General features: G+C 37.0%; 1 protein-coding gene across 1 annotated transcript in view; it reads right to left on the bottom strand.

Annotated features, from left to right (window-relative positions):
* Window positions 1-18335, bottom strand: part of KIF6 (kinesin family member 6) — a gene marked incomplete at both ends in the record, with an annotated part of 170230 nt that overhangs the window by 40683 nt on the left and 111212 nt on the right. Inside the window, 2 exons of the mRNA XM_081998055.1 lie at window positions 7550-7605; window positions 13193-13295. Of these exons, the coding sequence (XP_081854181.1) occupies window positions 7550-7605; window positions 13193-13295 (159 nt within the window). The remainder of the gene's footprint in view (window positions 1-7549; window positions 7606-13192; window positions 13296-18335) is intronic.

An 18335-nucleotide genomic window follows, 5' to 3' on the forward strand; every position in this document is an offset into this window, starting at 1 on the left:
CTTTCTTCTTGGAATTTCTCAATCCCTTTTTAAACCAAATCTTGTCATTTTTCTTTTGCACTAGTCATTTCCAGTAAAATTCACTGAGCACTTATATCAGATACAAGTCTGAGTAAATACTTGATACTTTCTGGAATCAAACTAGAACAGTGAATTATACTAATCAGCAGCTATGAAGTCTCAATATTTATTTCTACAAAAGAATAAGTATCTCAGAATATTACACTGAAGAATGGAATGCATTTCAAAGCAGAGTAATTTCTTCCTTATTATAGCCCCACTTCATTCATGACTGAAACAATGTCCAGTCAGCCAATGTCTCTGATAGAGAACATTTATATTAATATAAAATCAATACATAATACTACCAATAGTATTGAGCTTTAAGAAAGCAACATGTTGATTTTGATGAAATTTCTTTTCATATAGCAGATCATCACAGCATTTTCATTTCATTTAGGTTCCATGTAAAGCATGGACTTCTTCAACAGAAAAATTCTGTCCTTCCTAAGTACATATGCTGCTTCAGCAGAAGTTTAAAAAATGCTTTTTGCTCATGCATGACTTCCCTCAATTCTTTCAGTCCATATAATCATGGCCTAAAATATGCATCACATTCCTAACATCATCCTTGGGATTCTAGTTCTTAGCTAACTGATTCTCCTTTCTCCAAGTAATTTATTGCCTTCATGTGAAGCTAGAACAATGTACATGTACAACAGCTGTCAGATCACCCCTGCCTGGAAAACATCACTTCATCTTATTTCATTTCTTATCCATGCAATAAGGTTGCTATCAGTTCCCTTCATAACGTTGTGCAGGTATAAAGAAAAACCTTGCATGAAATATTCTTACTTTGGAGTTTAAAAGTAGGTCTGTTTGGCTTATCTCCATGGGGAGGCAGAATGATGATAACAAGATAATTTTTTATGTATATGTACATAGAGTCTTGTACATAGAGAAAAAGATGATTATAAATTCAGCTTTTATATTACTTAGGTCCTGATTAGGTTTTACATCTAACTTTGCATTCATGCCCTCAATAAAGCTTATAATTGGCTTTGGTATCATATGATATTGTGCACTAAAATCAAATTGAGATGAGGCAGAGCTGTGCAACATCTCAGCATTCCTGTGGGTATAGCTGCATCATCAACATCATGTGCACATAATCCAGCCACCTACCCTTTTTCATTCCGAGAGTGCCTGTTTCCTCACACAGTTATTACTCCCACATGAGTTTGCCCTTCCTCTCCCAGCTTCAATCATAACATTAGCTGATTTCTGGACAGACTAAAAACAACAGCTGCTTCCCTTTGGGCATTAAATACCATTTAGTATGCTTTTTTTCCTTTAGGAAAAAATTAAATCTAATAGTGGTGTAAATACCCCAAAATAGACATTTACAGGGAAAGCTTTACTAATCTTAAATGCATCTAACACGTAGCATATTCTTCTATACAGGCAACTTTTTTAGTCACTAAATTCTGAATGCATATATCAGTTTAATTTACATTGAAAACAGTATTTTTAATTCCCCAACTCTAATTTGCTGTGTGATCAATGTGGTAGCAGTTGGGCCTTTTTGTTGTCACTTAATGCTTTGCAGTTTGGTAAGATGTAGACTTCTTCTCCTTACTGTCAGAATCTTTCCACACAGGATGTCCTTGTAATGGTGTAAAACTACTGTGTTGATAACAGCATCCTAGAAATAAAACTGCTAAGCCTGATAAGGAGAGAATCATCAGTTCTCCATCCAGCTCTATTTTAATTGGCAATAAATTAAATTAATTTTCTCCAACTTGAGTCTGTTTTGCCTGTGATGGTAATTCATAAGTGGTCTCCCCATCTCTATCTCACTCCACAAGATTTTTCTTCTTACATTCTCCACCTGTTCTGCTGAGGAAGGTGAATGAGAGAGCTGCTAGATAGGCACCTGACAGCCAGCCAAGGCTGACCCATCACAATGTGCTAAGCACAATCATTCAATTTTTTGCAAGAAGAAATTCTATACCTTCACTATTCTGAAATCAAATCCTTGGCTTCAGCATCAAATTTTCTTCATTAAGTCTTTTTCATTAATACCAAAAGGATCTAGAGTTCTTGCTAGAGACCCTAAGTCTTTGGGAATGATACAATACAAAACCACTTGCAGTGGCAGAGCATCTTGTTTCACAAGAAAATAAATCTTTCTTTTTTTAGCCAGTGAAATACACATTTTAAAATTTCTTACTGTTGGACTAGAAAGGCAAAAATTTACTTGTGTGTCGGTGCTGTCCCACTTTCCACTTCTCCTACACTGGTTACAGAGTTCTCATTAGTTCCCTGATCTCTCATTATTTCTTTCCAATTTTACTCATGTTGGTTTTCTGTACTTCTCTTTTAAAGTCTAGTCCTTGCGTACATTCTCCAGTCATATGTAAACAATTCTGAATAGTTCACTCAAACCAATCCAGACATGTCTGTGTGTTCAAAATCCATACTTAATTTCTCTGCCTTTTGGTGGTGTATTTATGCAGTGTACTGACTTTCAAAAAGAAGTGCCCCTCAATGCTTGCAGCAAAGCCCTCTGCTCCTTTATTTGTGCCTATACAGAGGTTCATGTGATAATGCAGTAAACAGGATCACTAAAATGACCTGGCTTAGAAACACTCCCCTCTTTTTCTTCTTCTTTTAAGTATCAGAAAAAGACAATTTTCATTCCACAATAAAATTCACCTCCTTATTTCTAGGAGGTCATTGTGAAAAGTAAGCATTATGAAAAAATCTGACATATGTATTATTTTCCATAAAAATACTTCAAAAATCTCTGCATTCTCTGCAGTGCTATTAAACATAAAAGGAGATAGAATCCAGGAATATGTGGTATAGTAGCAAAGAGGCATGCTAGCCACAACGTCTCATTTCTGATATTGTAGTCACTCTACACTTAAACTCCAGCTTACATCTAGACATTGTTTTGCTTAACCTTTTTATGCAAGCAATAACACTAGCAAAAGACTACCGTGAAAATCTTACTGCAAATTTCTTTTCCAGCCCTAATTTCCTGACGTTTTTGAAACATTAGTGTAATTGAGAAGTGGTTGGACTATTTTGTGTACTTTTTACTGCAAAACACTAATATTTCCAAAGTCAGGGTGAAAGGCTATTTATGACATAAAAGTTACAGCCAACTGCTGTCATTATGTCAAAATATAATCAGACTGCATGAAATGGGTTCCATGGCCTCTGTGGTGCATAGTTTTATACTATTAAGTGTAGCTTAGAAGTAACAGAAACTGATATTGATGGGATCTGTTCTTGATTGTGCACAACAAGGCAGCCAGGAATGCTTAAGGAAACCGAAACAACAATAAAAGTAAATTAAAGATCTAGTTGCAGGCCGCAGATGACTCTTATTTGTCCTACTACATTTTCAGTAAAAATTTGGCAGGTTAATAACCTTACTTAGCATCTTTAATAGTCTTCTGAGTATGTATGCTATGATGAGACAGACTTAACTGAAAAATTGTTTCAGGCTGCGAAACTACATAAACGAGTTTAGTTGCATAGGCTAAGCTGAATAAGCCAGAAAGTGTCATACTGGATGCAAAGCTTTAATAATTGTTAGAGAGGTGTTAACAGGTAGATTTATTGACACCTATGATCAAAAGAAGGCTGAATAGAAGAAAAAGATAGATGAACAAAATATAGTACTTATATTAACCAGAATGTTAATTTTCACATGCTGCATAAAGTTACACAGGAAGAATTGAAGGAAGGGCTGTACAATAAGATCACTCTCAAGCCTAAGACATCAATGCTTAAAAATCATCTGCAAAGTAGTGTACATCTGCATAGATCAGCATATGGATAGGTATAAAAGGCTACAGCATGGATGGAATCTCTTGCTTATACAGTAGGATTATAGTATGAACTAAATGAAAAGACTATTTTTCCACTTTACTACCAAAACAAAAGAGAATAACAAAATTAATTTTCAATTTGAAAACACTTTGCTTGTAACTGCATTTTATAAATCAAAACAAAGACCAGAACATGTAATTTTGTGCAACACTTCTTAGAGCTATGGAGATGTATCTAGTTTGATTCTTAAAGAAGCTTTTCAATATTCATGTGGACTACAAGCTATTACAATTTCCTATAGGAGGCCTATAAGCATTTTCAAGTTCAGAGCAATACTACTCATTTGTTATACAGCTGCTTGTTTTGTTCAAGGGATCAGTTTGTTTTTTTACGTTTCATATACATATTAATATGCACTCAGATTTTTGTATTATTCATGTTCCCCAAATATACTTCACTGTTTCACCTCTAACACTGAAGAACTTAACCAAAAACAAATTTTAAAACAGATGCTTTTAATTGCAGCAAAAACCATACTCTGCTGCGCTATAGCTATCAGAAGTTTTGCCTGACTTACTGGGGAAAAACCCACAGCAATTCAGTCCAAACCAAGGATTTCTTCTAGATTTTGCTGGAATCCATTGAGACAGAGTCTTGAGAGGCTACATCTATATTGCTTTGTTACATTATTTCTGAGTAGACTCCTGCAAGTCTCAAGGAACTTACAGACCACACATGTCTTGTCCCAACGTGACATTACAAGTGGTACCTTCAGGACTGGCATGTGTCCCACCACCTCTTGTACTGTCTCTCACACCCTTCAAACATTTGTTCTCCTGCTAAGAAATTTGCAACAGATACAAGGCGTATGTAAGGCGGCTGCTAAGCTCCTGACTTCAGTCAGCACAGTCACAGCCCCAGGCACGGAGAAAGACGTGCTTGTGTGTGGCTGCTTATTATCCAAAATGGATTTTAACTTCAGCAAGAGAAAGAAGTTTGACACTCAGTGTTTACTTTGATTCTATCTCATTTAGGCCAAGAAATCTCTTGGGCTTACCACAGATGAGTAAATCTAGGAAACAGAAGTAAATCAGGACAATGTGGACTTCAAGATGGCAGCAAAGAAAAAGAGGTTATATCCTGATGTGGCTCATATTCACACCTGTGCACATTGCTGCCCAAAAGAGCTGCAAACATTATTCACCTTGGGGATGCTTCCTGTTACTTGGAGAGTAACATGCATTGTCCTCCACAGTAGGTTTAACCAGCTTTTCCAAGTTTACCAGGGGAAAAAGCCTACTTGGCAGGATTTAAGTGAGCTTAGACAGACACTGGAGAGACCCATAGTTGCAAGGTGGATATTGAAATTCTACTTCATGGGTCAATTTGTGGATATCTACGCACAACTACTGACATTTATGTCCTGGACAGACAAATGAGCCTACTGGGCTCAGCCAACGCAGGTTGATTCAAGTGTCATGACCTATACATATACCCAGTGTTCAGAACACTGGTGCAGCAGGGCTCAGCACCTGACGTCTCTGGTTTTGCAAACATCCTTTGTGCTTGGTTTGAAAACACAGCGCCAACATAGCTGAGGCTTTCCACATAGCTGACGTAACTTTAAATATACTGCATAGTATCTCTGAGGGACTTGTGGTGTACCCAAAGGTGATTGGGAGGGGAATCTGGCAGTAGCTACCATTCATGACCACAGAGAATATAATCATGGCTATGGTGAAAGAACAGAGCACTTGTCAACAGTGCCATGAGATTTTTGTCCTTTCCCAGAAGTCAACTGCTGTAATAAAACAAGAAGCGATGGTAATTTATTGTCCATGTCTGTGCTGGTGCCACCAAAAGAGGAAGGAGATAGAAACTGAAAGCACAGTCTACACCACCGGACCTGGATGCCAGATTACCGTTAAATCTAGTCCCTCACAGCCTGTATCTGGAAGCTTGAAGAGACTTGGTGCACCTGAATGCGTGCATACAGGAGGATACGGACCTGATCTCCAAGGACTTCAGGGACAGAGGACAAAACTGTGTTTCACATCTGACAGAGAGCCTGGATAGACAATTTTTAGGAAAGAAGCTACAGGCTTGGAATCCACAGAATTAAGAAATCAACTAGGAACATATCAAAGGCTGCTAAAAGGATCAGATAAGACTAGCTTAGGGTTGTATGTATTTATAGGTGATTTTCGGCTTTGATCAGTCTGAAACTGGAAGCCAAGTATACGCTCTTGGGGCCGTAAAGCAGAAAATTATGAAAAACCCCACCAAGCTGAGGGACTCCTCAGAATTACTCTAATTAATCTGTACAAAGGAAATGCAGAGTGGTGATTCAACAATGAGATCTTCTTTTATCAGAAGCTATATAAATTTATAGATAAATACAATCCTTAATCCGTAGATATCACAATTTGAAATTATGTTTTTGGATCCTTTTATTCCAAAATAAAATTCAGAAATTCTAATGTTAATACCTTAACTTCTCCTTTTGATAAATTTCACACATCCTGTCAAATAGAGAGGGAGCTGTTTTTCACATTATGGTATTTGAAATCATCAAAACTGGTACATAAAATCATTACTGCTATCATCAGCGAACAATTTACCTTATTGGAAATCTTAGTAATGCATTGACTCTCTTCTTTTAGAAACTAGAATCTCTTCCCATACACTCTGAATGCTGTGATTTCATCAGCTAAAAGGTTGCATTGGGTTTGTGTGGCAAGGTTTTGGCAGCAGGGAGCTGCAGGGGTGGCTTCTGTGAGATGCTGTTAGAAGCTTCCCCTATGTCTGATAAAGCCAGTGCCAGCTGGCTCCAAGATGGACCCACTGCTGGCGAAGGCTGAGCCCATCAGTGACGGTGGTAGCGCCTCTGGGTTAACATATTTAAGAAGGGAAAAAAAACCCGTGGAACTGCAGCCAGAGAGAGGACTGAGAATATGTGGGAGAAACAACTCTGAAGACACCAAGGTCAGTGAAGAAGGAGGAGGAGGAGGTGCTCTAGGTGCTGGAGCAGAGATTCCCCTGCAGCCCATGGTGAAGACTATGGTGAGGCAGGCTGTCCCCCTGCAGCCCATGGAGCTCCACGGTGGAGCAGATCTCCACTTGCAGCCCAGGGAGGACCTCACGCCAGAGCAGGAGGATGCCTGAAAGAGGCTGTGACCCCGTGGGAAGCCCACGCTGGAGCAAGGTCTAGCAGAAACTGTGGCCCTATGGAGTGAGGACCCCAGGCTGGAGCAGGTTTGCTGGCAGGACTTATGATCCCATGGGGGACCCATGCTAGAGCAGGGGAAGAGTGTGAGGAGTCCTCCCCCTGAGGAGGGAGTGGCAGAGACAACATGTGATGAACTGACCACAATCCTCATTGCCCGCTCGTGGGTAGAAGAGAGAGAAAATTGGCAGTGAAGTTGAGTCGGGAAGAAGGGAAGGGTGGGGGGAAGGTGTTTTAAGATTTGGTTTTAGTTCTCATTATCCTACTCTGATTGATTGGTAATAAATTAAATTTTTTTTTCCCCCAAACCAAGTCTGTTTTGCACATGGTGGTAATGGGTGAATGATCTCTTCCTGTTCTTACCTCAGCTGAGCTTTGCATTATATTTTTCTCTCCTCTATCCAGCTGAGGAAGGGAAGTGACAGAGTGGCTTTGGTTACCCACCACAAAGGTAAAATCAAGCTAAAATGTACTCACTTATTTTATTTCTCACTTCATTTAATTTTTCTCCAAGGCACTTAGCTTCAGCAAACCTGTCAAAGCATAATGATACAGAATTATTCTAGATTAACTAGTTGTTCACAATAAAATACAGAATTACTCAAGACTACTTTTTGATTTGTAAGTAGAACTATTTGGAAACCATTTTCCATCAGAAAAGATTGTCTGGTCTAAAATAAACCATTTCTGAAACAAACCATGCAACAAATAGGTTTACTCGATGGACAAAACAAATTTATTTGACCTCCTAAGTTTTAAAAATTATGTTATTTCAATTATAATGATTGGATTATCTTAAATATTTATGTTACACTACAATATTAATTTTAACATGCTACATTACTTGCAATTTTTTAACATACAGTTATATGAAGGTAAAATAAAAAGATCCAAGAAAAGTCAAAACCAAAATGTTTGAAAGTATTAGAACCAGGAGTTTTCAAATTTCAACCTTTAATTTGCATATTGCTGATGATCACTGTTAGTGCTGTGTGAAAATGTACACGCTAGTCACTAAGAAACCTCTCAAACAGAAGTATAAGAAAGTGTGACAAGACTAAATTATTCTGTTCTTCTACAGGTAGTCTTATGTGAATGCAGAATTTCAGGTGATATTCAGTTACTGTTCAAATACCAATACAAGCCAAAGCTAGCCACATGAAGACATGCAAATAGCAAGCAAGAAGCAGGCTGAGGAGGATGGAAACAAATCAATGAATCAGGCTTTGGAAACTCCCTTTTTGTAGTATGCAAATAGCTTGACCTCAAATCAAAAATGGAAATAAGTTTTTTTAAAGTGTGAAATTCCCAACAGGTATGACTCTAAATTAATTCACAGACCACTTCCTCATTATATTCAAATAATCAAATCTTCACATGGTATGCAAAATATTCTAATAATCAGAAGTTTCTTTTTTACCTTGCAACATTATGTTGCAGTGATGCTCATTTCAGTGTTATTAAGCATTCTGCTCACTGTATGTCTTGCTCCTTAAGAAATGTGTTTTATATAAGTATATCCTTAAAAAGCAGCTGCCTACAGAGCCTTACAAATTTGCTTATATTCTCTACATTCCCTAAAGTCTGCTAGAACTTGATGCCTTCTCCTTTTGTGCTTTTTTCTGTCAGTTTTCTGATCTTTTACAGCAGTTGCTGTCATAATTTTTCTCTTACAGTTATTTAATTCAGTACTATATAAAACTGTTTAGGACAAATGGCATACATATCAGGCTTTCAAATGCCAAGTATATTCTGCTGTAAAAATAATGACAGTCAATTCAATGTACAATGGCAAAGTCTGAAGAGTCTCTGAGAGAACTGAGGCTTGTTCAAGGAAATCTCCATTGTAATAGTCTAAATAGCAATAGTTTAAAATGTAGAAGGATGATTTGCTGGATTGTGACTTTTGTTGTAGGACATTAGGCTTGACATGAAATTCTGAATTATTACTTGTACACAACCAAGTTGAGCCTCACTGAATGTGGCGGCAGAACTGTAATACTTAATTGTTAAGCAAGCCTTCAGCTGATCTGGAATAGTCTTGGTCTACCCAAAGTAACTGAGGAAATCCACAAATTGTATTTCTATCTATCTCAAATAATGGCAAAACAGAGTCAAGAAATACAACTTTCCCCTGGGGAGGCAGGGTTTGGAAAATTGCCCTTTCTCAATTAGTCCATTTTTCTGTAAAACTGGAACAAGTTAGAATTTCAGGCGCCCGCATTTGTATCTGCTCACAAATATTTGCTTTCAAGGCTGAATTCAATATGGCTAAATGGCTGAAGCTGGAGGGTTCCTCAGCATTTATTGCTTCTTACATAAAGAAGGCAGAAGCCTTTGAAGCATCTGTAAGACTTTTATATAAGCTTTTTCCACTGGTGTTGACTTAGAGCACCCAAGCAGACTTTGAAGATTGTGTAAAGATCAAAGAGAAATACCCCAAAGTACCTCTCTCTTTCTTTCCCTCGGCTCCCATGAGCCAAATACTAAGTTCATCAATTACTTAGTAATTCCTGAGGCAAATCTCCTGTAGACTATTAACTCTGATTCATGTTCACAGAGAGTTTTAGCTTGACAAGTTGAAGCCAGCTATCTATCCAGCCCGTATTCATACGTTACTGCCAATAGTTGAATGAGCCATGCATCTGTTTCTCAAACACCACAGTTTATAAGCTGGCACAATAACACAAACTGTAATTTGGCATTAATTTATGACAGTCCAACAAATTCCATCTGTGACTATGAATCACAGTCAAACAAAATAAACCAAAGACGTAAGATTTGACTGTAATATTGAAAGGAAAAAGGCTATTTCTGATATTCCTCTAATAAAAAGGCAATATTATATAGCATAAAGGTGACATTGCTACAAATAGTGATGATTGTTAGCTGAAAAGAGTTCATGTGTATCCTAGCTGAAGACCACTCCACAGAAAGGCTGAAGTTGCCAAATCATGGCTTCTATTACCTACAAGATAAATATTCCATGATGAAAGTCCAAAGTTAATTTAGCCACTAATTTTTGTGGAACAAATGTTTTTGCAAAGATTTCACTCTTTGAATGCAAATGCCAGTAATTAAATAATAAACATTTTGAAAAACAAATCTCTAACTCATAATGTAAACCAAGACAAACTCAGAGGCTGTCTAATGAGAGAATGGAGACATTTAGTGAATTAAATGAACATTCACTCATTTTTAATTATTAGAAATTACAACAAGAAGTGACCTAAGTGAAACTCATCCTTTCCATGAAACTCCTCCATAGGTACTGAAAAAACAAGTTACCTGCTAACCAGCTGAAACACAAAAAGCAAGGAAAGAAGAAAGTGGAAAAAATTAATGGAGAACAACAAAATGGGAACTAGATTTACATCACATCTGTAAGCTTAGTAGAATTTTACTACTGGAAATATTGACCAGGCTGGGATTTAAAAGCTTCGTGCAGTACGCAATATTACATTGGAGTGGCTCAGCTGGGAGGATTTCTTAGTAGTACATTTCACCAGAAAATGAGATGCATTTTTCTCCTCCTCAGAGAAACAATGCTAAGACAACATGGTTGCATTGAGAAACAGGTTATTATTAAGTTCTCTGGAAGTCAAGTATAGGGAGTCCAAATTGCACAAATCTGATTTTGTCTGGGCATAAACACAGATATTTTTAAGCAGGGCAGCAGTTATTGTATAGAAGAAAAAATGAACAAGAATTGCTTTGTATTAACCACAAACTAAGCTGTAGAAGATCACCTTTTCGACCTTACAAAGCCACTTCCCATAGGCAACTGTACTAATAGGATAGCTTGAATCTGTTGTCTTTCACTTGAACAGTAAGTTTGTAAATGAGCTTCAGAGAGAAACTATCCTTAAGTATGTAAGCTTCCCCACTTTTTAAATCCAGAAATGGTACTGAGTTACAATATTGAGCTACTGCCCATGTAAAGAGCTCTGGAGCAGTAGGTGAAAAGTTTTACATTAAAAACAGTATTTCTTTTATATATGTCTTTTTTAAACAAGACAAATGCTTTTCAGTATTTGATTTAATCAACCAATTACATTTGATTGTTTATACACAGGTAGTTACAGAAGAAAATATATGTATATTGTGTATATATATATGACTATGTATATTCACATCTATATGAATAATTTAACAGCCCAAGCAACAGTTGCAACCTTCACAGTCAAACTTCCAACCAGGCTCACTGACAGTTCACCATTCAATTAATATAAGAATGATATAATTAGCAAGCCAAGAAAATCTACCCAAAATACCCAGAGGAAAAAATAAGACGGTTAAAAATAAGTCATTTGTGAACCAAATACTGTTTGTGGTATGACAGAAGTGGTTATGCAACTATAAACAAAATTATTAACATGAGAGGCATACACATAACGGGAAGCTATGGTAACCTTTAAACATGTGGTGTCCACACACTTCGTCCTCTGCAATTTGAACACTGGCTGGGTAACAGAGCTTTTGTGTAACTGGTAGTTCAGAGGCTGCATTCCAAATTACAGACTGGACTTGATATAAATCCATTTTAATGAACTCAGTAAACCTGGAGCTATAAGCATCTTTGCTAAAAATGACTGCAAATGGCAGGGAAAAACTGTCTTGCTCCAGGGTATTGACATTCACATTAGCACTGATTTCAGCAATCAGCTGATGCATATTAGAAAGGCATTACCCAAGGCATTAGTCTGAATCTTTTTGTCCTTTAGGGAAAGCAAATCTGGTGTCAAACTTTGTGGGTTCTGCCCATCTCTATTACATGTTCTGAAACCAGAAGGAAATACTGGTTTGCTTCATAGTAATAACAGAGAAAATATGGAAGAATTCTGATTAACTATAGGAAATGCAGGGCATGGTTCACAACTGCATTGCTCTCTATCATGCTATGACCATGAAGCGTTCTGCTCAATAGACAGCAACACCAGAAATGATTGCAGTGTGATCATCTATGCAGTGATGGTGCAGTGATGTGGCATCATATGATATATTTTTCAGAAGAAAGGCATTACTAAACGTCCAATTTACATGGATAAATTCTTACATACATCTAATACCTTGGCAATTTTGTCCTTGTGGCTAAGTTATAGACCCAGGTAGAAACTTAACCAGCTCAGAAAAGTGATAAATAGCAAGACCTTGAATAAGTCACAGAGACACGGAGATAATTTCTTGCCTCAGTTTCACTGATGTAAATGAGTATAAGACTCAATGACCCTGAAAACAATGTCTTCCATGCCTATTGAGTGGGAAAATTGTGTTATTAAGAGAGCAGAAGAAAGCAGAAGAAAGCAGGAAAAGAAGAAAACTCCATGAAACAAGAAGGAAAAAGAAAAAAACCAACCTGTTAGTGGAAACAAGGGTAGATTGACAGATCTGCTTTTGGCATCTCCAATCTCAAAACATTTTATTTCTCTTGCAGTACAAAGAGGATTAACACTTGAAAAACTGACACTGAAACAGTACTGTTATCCAATCAACATGGGCAAGTGTTGGTGGTTTAATTTCTGAGACGTTTAAAACCTGTTTTATAAAAATTCATGTTTTCAGTGTTTTGCCATTTTCACTGGAAGATTTTGAAGTGTTTTGCCAGCATTAATAATAAAGGTGGAGGAGGAAAGTATTATTTCTGGTTTTGAGTGCAAAACTGGCACAGAGAAGCTAAAATCACTTGGCAAACAAGTTAGGAACAACAGACAAAAGCATATGTTAAACATCTCCTAGCTTACTGTCCAACTTGGTGCTGAAGCCAGAAAAGCATTTTTGACAATGGAAATTGCAGTAATTGATTCAGTCACATGGATCTTACTTCCTCTAGATAATTCATGATCATGAATGCCCTTACCACATTGCTTCAGCATGGCTATGAAGATGAATAAAACCAGAGGAAATATGCACTTATGCCACTTTCATACTCTATCCAGACTTTTATTCTGTCACCACTCAGTGCCTTCTGAGTATGAAATATCCCCAGTAAGAAAAGGTGAAGTTTCTGTACCAAGTTCTCAACAGAAGCCTGGGGTGTCTGGTAAAATTACACATTCCTACCCAGACTCATAATGGACTCTCAGACATCTGCCTCCAGCTGTATCTTGCTGTGACACTCACCTCAGTTTTAGAAGCTGTTTGTTGTCCTCAATGGTTATACTGTCAGCATGGTCCCGCTTGAAAACCTCAAAAGCTTCCTGACATCCAAGTGACATCTTTCCTCCTGCCCCAAGAGAAAAAAAGGGGGAACCACTTCAGAGTCATCAAAAGACAGACATTTTGCATTTCTTTAACTCCTATTTAGAAAAATATAGCAAGTCAGGCCAGGGGTCTTAAAGCACCCAGAAGTCTAAGTTCAGTGTTCCATCAAGGGGAAAGCAGTTTTGACAAAAGGTTTCACTTCTCTAAAGTCTGAACGTTTGAGCTGTATCATTTCTCAAAACAACTTAAAATGTTCATAAGTAAAACAAAACTCTGAAAATTTAAAATATGTGAAATATTCTTAAGTGTGAGCCAGAGGCATTTTCACAAGAGCAAACTGCAATTTGCTTCTGTATTTCTTTCAACCCTGTTTCATATTGGCCCCTAAACATACCTGGAATATTTTCAGTATTCTTGGAAGAAAAAAATTCAGGTTTCTTTTAATTATGTATTAGTGAATGTTTTTAATCCCCTTTTAAGTGAAACAGGTATTCTACCTGCAAAAATGGTTGGTTCCTGCCTTTTACATTTTCAACATGGTGCTTGTTTCCTTTTGTGTGTCAGAAGGTCAAGATGTATTTAGCTCTCAGATCTTTTTAAAAGTCACTACGGAAAAGTATTACAGTCTGTATTATTTATCAGTTCTCATTGCTAGATGATCTACAGATCCAATTAAGAAACCATGCATCTGTATTATCATTAAAAGAAAAAGTCAAAGGCTTAAGGAGAATGAAAGATTACACTGGCATCTGTATCATCATGAGAACATATACGCCAATAAATAAGCAAGAAGAAAGGATGAGACTTGCACTTAAATAAATTACAATAAAAAAGATAGTTCAGGAGCAGAAAAGGGGGAGGAACCTCACACTCCAACTGTGTGAAAAATGCAAAATAGATCCACCGACTCCAATTCAACTTCATGGTTTCAACTTAAACTTCAAAATGATATTCCTTAAATTAGAATTTGATTCTCCTTAGGTCTTTTTTTCCCTCTAAAGTCTTTCTTCTGTCCTACTCACAAACCTTCCTTCCTGCTTCAGAGCTATCGAGACCCCCAAATCCATTGTGCACAAGAGCTATAAAGTTTCCTGGGAGTTCTGTTGCGCAAGAGTTTTCTACATGTTTTGTGCCAATGGACCGGCATTACCAATAACATATGTATGCATGTATGCCAATTATTTTCTGGGCTACCTGCTTTGCAATTTTGATGTAAATGGGGATGACACATTAACAAAACATACCTAAACAGGTTGGGATGTGCAATACTGGGATGCTACGCCTCTACAGGGGTCTAGCTCCGTAAGCTCCATTTTATAGTCACTCCAAATATGTTCTGCTGCCCCTCATCACACTCATAACATCAGGATTACTCCCCATGGACTTCAGTGAGATTTCTGTGGTGTAAGATACTGTTGTAGCAAAAACTAGCACTCAGGGTTCAATAATCAGCAAAAGTTTGAAAAACTTTATTCAAAATATAGTAGAAAAATTTGCCCTCTATTTCAGTCAAAAGAATCAGCACATCTGTTACTAATTTAAAAATTTTGAGTTGAAAATAGAACCACCAGGAATGCTTGAATGGCAAAGCACGCAGAAATGCTCCACCCTTTTTGAATAAGAAAATCAAAGAAAGATACAGTGCAGTCTTTACTTCTGTGTGATCCAACAGAGCAAGAGGATTTAGGAAAATATATTTTTCTGTGATGATGACCTGAGAATATAACGTTCATGTTTCATGCTTGCCTTGAAGAAAAACAGGAAGCTTTGCAAGCAGAATTTTATAGCATATTCATCCCATCAGTAGCACTAATTTTAATACGCAGCCTGAATTGACCCTCTAGAATTGCTTTTGTTGCAGAAAAAGCTTGTATTAAGTGCAGAAAGCCTGGACAAAATTCACGGCTGAGCCTAAAATAAGCGATGAAACACCCTTACTCATACATAACACCGCAATGTAAAGTATTTAACCCTTCTGGCAATGTGCTGCCTTTGAGAGTAGAAGTAAAAATAGTGGAAGTAAGTTTGGAAAACAAAACTATTATGTTGATTATTGCTTCTGCCTGGCAGAAATGCATCAACCAAAATTAAAGGTAATCTGATAATCATTTTCCAGTGCTACATTAAAGACACAGCAGATTCATACAGCCAAACAAAGCACACAAAAATAGATCCCCAGAACTCTTAGGAAGGGGAAATTTTCTGGTTTATACAGTCCATTTTAAGAAAATACAGAAATATATGAAGTAGTAAACACATTCTGAAAATGGTATCTAAGGGAAGGAGCTTAAGAAGGACCATTAAGATTCTATCTCAGCACAATATGAACATAAAACAGCTATAGAAGAATGTGGCAGCCTGTGGGTAATGACAGAGACGTTTAGGATGATGATAAGGGAATACAGCAATGTTAATACTAGTAAAAGACTGCAAGAAACACTGGAAGCTTAATGGAGTGGTTGTGTTTTCATTCTGCTCAGTAACGAAGATTATCCCTTCTCCATGGTTGATGTTGTATCTTCAATCATGCTGTTTACATTTCCTTAAATAATCTATAATTTCATAAAGTAGCTTCACTTTCTTTCAAATGGCCTCCAGGTGCAAAGCTGCATTATGGACATGCTGTTTCTTCTGGGCCTAATTCAAATAAATAAGCTAGATGTTCTTTTAAAACGAGGTGCTATTGAATTTCTGTTTTTCTCTAGGTGTAAATTGAAACCTATGTATAGCAATATATACATGGTATGAATAAGAGCAGAATTGAGAGAAGAAACCATTGATAATAACACATTTTTTGCAAGGTAGTCAAACAGCTCAGCTAAAACTGTTAGACTTGTAAAAACCAATTTCTTTTATAGGCCAAACAATTTCTCCCCTCCTTCTTTAACACTGTGGCATAGTGTTACAAAAAAATTCTTATCTAAGGAAGAATCATCATATCCTGCAGGATGAGAGCCAGAAAACACATGTCAAGTCATTACAAAGTGAACTGGAATAATCATTACCATAAAAATAATTCAGATCATCAAAAAAGCATAAAATTTTCTTGCAACCACATTTATAAAACCCCAGTTAACGGGGTTGCATTAAAAAGTGATAAATTTTGTATCAACTTAATTTTAATTATACCTCTCCTGTTAGGTTGTGTAAATTGGCTGTAATATTAAAACACTCATAAATATGCCCAACTCACAATGCAAAATTTACAGCAAATCCATCATTATTTACAGCAAATTCAAACAGGTGAAATTTTGGAAAAATTTAGGTTTGATACACATCCTGAATTTGAATGTTTAAGAATGTTCTTGCTGAAGGTTTCATTTCAGTCTGTACTCCTATCCAGCGCACTCCACCAACTTTCACATTAAGCAAAAAGTTTTGGTTTCAATAGACTCCTCATAAAATGTGCAAATTACAGCTGTCCCACTGAACTTGGGTAAATCAGAAATCAGAATGACAATGACGCCTACAAGCTCTGAACTAGAGCTACAGGCTCGGAAATGACCAAGAACCAGAAAGCTTGCTGTAGCATTGATCATGTGCTAAACTCTTGAAATCAGTAATAATTCAAAATACACTGAGCAAAAACGTAATAAGGCTTTTCGATGTGGCTGATTACTTTTTGAGGTGACATGAAAAGATCAAAGTGATTTCAAGACTCAGTTGTACGCCTACAGCTGGTAGAAGCCTGCATATCAGCAAAGGCCCTGGCAGGTATTATGCATCCTATTCTATCACTAATTTAGACATCATTTATTCTATGTGTTTCATATACAAATACTATTTACAGCCATCCTAAACAACAACTTTTAGTGCCTCATAAACTTTAGTTAGGAAAATAAGCTAAAGGAACATGTAGGGTATAGTGTGGCACTGGATGCTCAATCACCAGAGAAATTATAGGCCTGAATGCTATTTTTAAGTTAAATAGCATCCACTGGGATTACCCAAGGACTATATCTGAGTAGGTAAGAGCATGCAAGTGTATAAACTTAGACCTTATTTTGTTGCCAGAAGTAATCAAACATGGTTGTACATATTTAAATGACCATACTGATTTTTAAAAATATCCAACACCCACAAATCCTATTGCAGCTTACTTCAGCGATCCCAGTTTATAAATACTGAACAATTTTTAAGGACTGTATTTTAGTGCTTTTTCATAAAGATTTCAAGAGTGCTCAAACTGGAAATGGCACTTCCAGAGTGCTGAGTCAGGCTACATTCTTTGTATTGGTTGGTTTGTTGAAAAAGGGTTTTTTCATTTGTGTGTTTAAAAAGGGTTTATTGCTCAGAGGGATAAGACCTTCATAAAGTTTAATGTGTGAAAATAACAGAAAACATTTACATTGCTCTTCAGTTAAGTCTGGAAAAATTTGTCGAAGAACAGCATGAAATTGATATCTTCTCTGTCAGAAAACAGAATCACAGTGTCTCCTCACGACCCCACCTTGTAACCAGATTTTGGTCCCTGAATGAGAGCTCCAAGGGAGTTCCAGCAGCCCCCTCATGCCGGAGGCTGACAGTTTAACCTGCAAAAAGAATTGAAAACCACTCTCCAGGAGAGAAGAATTAAGGTTTCAAGTTGAGCTGTTCTGAGGGAGGAACATTAAGACTGTTAACAAAGGCAAACTCTTGGGAACAGCTGTTCAGACCATGTATTCTGATGAGAAAGGCAACTGCCCACATATCTGTTTTCCAGAAACTACATTTTCACAGTAGAAGACCTTGTCTTGTCATTCCTATTAAGTGCTCTATTGGACAATAACTGTCAACTCTTCCACTGAAATCAATAGGAGCAAAAAGTCCCTTTGGCTCAAGGAAAGCTCTCATTCAAGTGAGGGTTTTCTGAAGGATTTCAGGACAGCAGTTAGTGTGAATTATGAGTCTTCACGCTTATGAAGACTGTCAACCTGTTTGTGCTATTATGTATTGCCACTTATTATCAAATATGAGAAAGGAACTGTGGACGCTTCCAAACGAAACTAAAGACAAATTATTTTGCAAGTCTTTGTAATAGAAATAAGGTATTAGACAATAATATTTTGTGTGTAAACACAAT

Source organism: Phaethon aethereus (assembly GCF_964289735.1).
Source record: "Phaethon aethereus genome assembly, chromosome: 3".
NCBI lineage: Eukaryota > Metazoa > Chordata > Aves > Phaethontiformes > Phaethontidae > Phaethon > Phaethon aethereus.